Here is a 2,345-nt window from a genome sequence, read left to right as displayed (position 1 = left end):
AAATGCTCTCTATAACTTACATGTAATGTGCGCAGAGAGCTCGTTTACATACAGTGATACACTGCTCGCTTGTGTTTTTAAATTTTGACCTTGAATTTACAACCTGTTATGGGTCACTGTGTGAATTTTTCTAGCATCTTGACTAAAAACTCAAAAACTTAGTCGTGACACACGATCGAATCTCTTCAGCAACCGATCTAATCCAAACAGTTGGAGTAGAAGAAGTTTAATTTTACTGCAAACAGATCTATTATGGTCTCCTGTATGCCTGGTAAAAAATCCAGGTTTTGAAACCTAGAAGAAGTGAGGCATATATGATTTATTTACAATTGCAATGTTCATCACTACTATGTGCATATAAATATATATGCATGCATATACGCACACATACACATACATACTACCAGGAGTTAATAATGACAAATGTTAGCCATTATTAACCCCTGATACTACTGTACTCATATCTATGTATACATGATCAATAATACCAACCTGTAACACAGGGTTTTGAATTTGACGGTAGACATTGATATTATTAATCATAATGAGTTTTATTAGATCAGTGTTCAAACGTACAGTTACTTACAAAAGGTTACAAAGAGTTTTCATGGCCACAGGTTAGGTATAGATTCAAAACACCAAAAAAATCACAAACATAACACAGTCCGGTTGTATACCTTAAAGATTTGAAGACTTTTTTAATTAATTCCTAGTCCAGCTTCCACTTTGGAAAAGTTGAGTTGCATTAGTTGGTATTCCGCACTGCTCCAGTTCACATGTTTGCAGTGTGCTCGCTTGTTCACAGAGCCAAGCTGATCTTACATGTGAGTCTGACAGTTCGAGATGTACTTTCTGCTTACATCTGTACGACATCTCCATAGAGTTATTATGCATTGCCATGTGTGATTATAGAGCTAACTCTTCAATTCAAATGTTACATTTAATTGATTTTTTCTTTCGTATTCTTCTTCTTCGTTTTTTCTCCCGTGTGAGTTCTCATGTGTGTCTTCAGATTATCCGATAATGTGAAAGCAGCATCACACAGATCGCACTTGTACGGTTTCTCTCCCGTGTGGGTTCTCATGTGTGTCTTCAAAGAACACGAATGTGAGAAGGCAGCATCACACAGTTCGCACTTGTACGGTTTCTCTCCCGTGTGAGTTCTCATGTGTGTCTTCAAATGAGCCGATTGTGCAAAGGTAGCATCACACAGATCGCACTTAAACGGTTTCTCTCCCGTGTGGGTTTTCATGTGTGTCTTCAGAGTACCCGATTGTGGAAAGGCAACATCACACCGCTTGCACTTATATCTTTTCTCTTGACTGTGAGTTCTCAGGTGTGTCTTCACACTATCCAGACGGGAGAAGGTAGCATCACAGCGATCGCACTTATATGGTTTCTCTTGAGTGTGAGTTCTCAGGTGTGTCTTCACATGATCCAAACGGGAGAAGGTAGCATCACAGATATCGCACTTATATGGTTTCTCCCCCGTGTGAGTTCTCATGTGTATCTTCACAGAACACGATTGTGAGAAGGCAGCATCACACAGTTCGCACTTGTACGGTTTCTCTTGAGTGTGAGTTCTTATGTGTGTCTTCAGATTACTCGATTGTGCAAAGGTAGCATCACACAGATCGCACTTGTACGGTTTCTCTCCCGTGTGAGTTCTTGTGTGTGTCTTCAGGTTATCCGAGCGTGCAAAGGTAGCATCACACAGATCGCACTTGTATGGTTTCTCTCCCGTGTGAGTTCTCATGTGTCTCTTCATCCGACACGATTGTGAGAATGCAGCATCACACAGATCGCACTCATATAGATTTTCTACGGAATTAATTCTCACGTAGTCCATCGTGCTTCGGGGAAAGCTGCCACGTATTGGTCACACACGTCAGATATGTCTACCCTGTCTGGCGTTCAAGTTACGACCACATGTTTTGCTTCGAAGACAGTCTCGTCTCACTTGTAGAATTCAGGTTCTATATATATAGGCTCGCCTGCAAATTAGTAAAGAGGATAGAAATCAATGCATTGAACACCGCGTATTGATGTAGAACAAAAACGCGCCCTGTTTATGATTGCAATATAACTGTTTATTCTGAACATCGAATTAATATCATCTAAACATCACGCGTCATTTAACTATAATGTCAAGCACATAATGCATACAAAGAACATGCAACACATACATAACATGCATACATACATGCATACATGCATGCATGCATACGTACGTACGTACGTACGTACGTACGTACGCACGCACGCACGCACGCACGCACGCACGCACGCACGCACGCACGCACGCACGCACGCACACACACACACACACACACACACACACACAC

The 2,345-nt window shown here is 41.2% G+C and overlaps 2 protein-coding genes across 2 annotated transcripts in view; both read right to left on the bottom strand.

Moving 5' to 3' along the window:
- Window positions 1-1,051: 1,051 nt before the first annotated feature.
- On the bottom strand, window positions 1,052-1,504 carry LOC106815302 (protein krueppel-like; the record flags this gene model as incomplete). Its single annotated transcript, XM_014819747.1, has 2 exons — window positions 1,052-1,387; window positions 1,448-1,504. Coding segments are annotated over 2 exons (393 nt in total), but the record flags the coding sequence as incomplete, so codon positions are not given.
- Window positions 1,505-1,549: 45 nt separating this feature from the next.
- The window catches only part of LOC106815301 (zinc finger protein 431-like), a gene marked incomplete at its 3' end in the record, with an annotated part of 5,862 nt that continues 5,066 nt past the window's right edge, over window positions 1,550-2,345 (bottom strand). The window contains exon 3 of the mRNA XM_014819746.1: window positions 1,550-1,821. Coding sequence (XP_014675232.1) covers window positions 1,550-1,821 — 272 coding nt within the window. The remainder of the gene's footprint in view (window positions 1,822-2,345) is intronic.

This window comes from Priapulus caudatus, unplaced genomic scaffold (assembly GCF_000485595.1).
Source record: "Priapulus caudatus unplaced genomic scaffold, Priapulus_caudatus-5.0.1 Scaffold1086, whole genome shotgun sequence".
Classification (NCBI taxonomy): Eukaryota; Metazoa; Priapulida; class Priapulimorpha; order Priapulimorphida; family Priapulidae; genus Priapulus; species Priapulus caudatus.
This window is presented reverse-complemented; position numbering and strand designations above follow the sequence as displayed.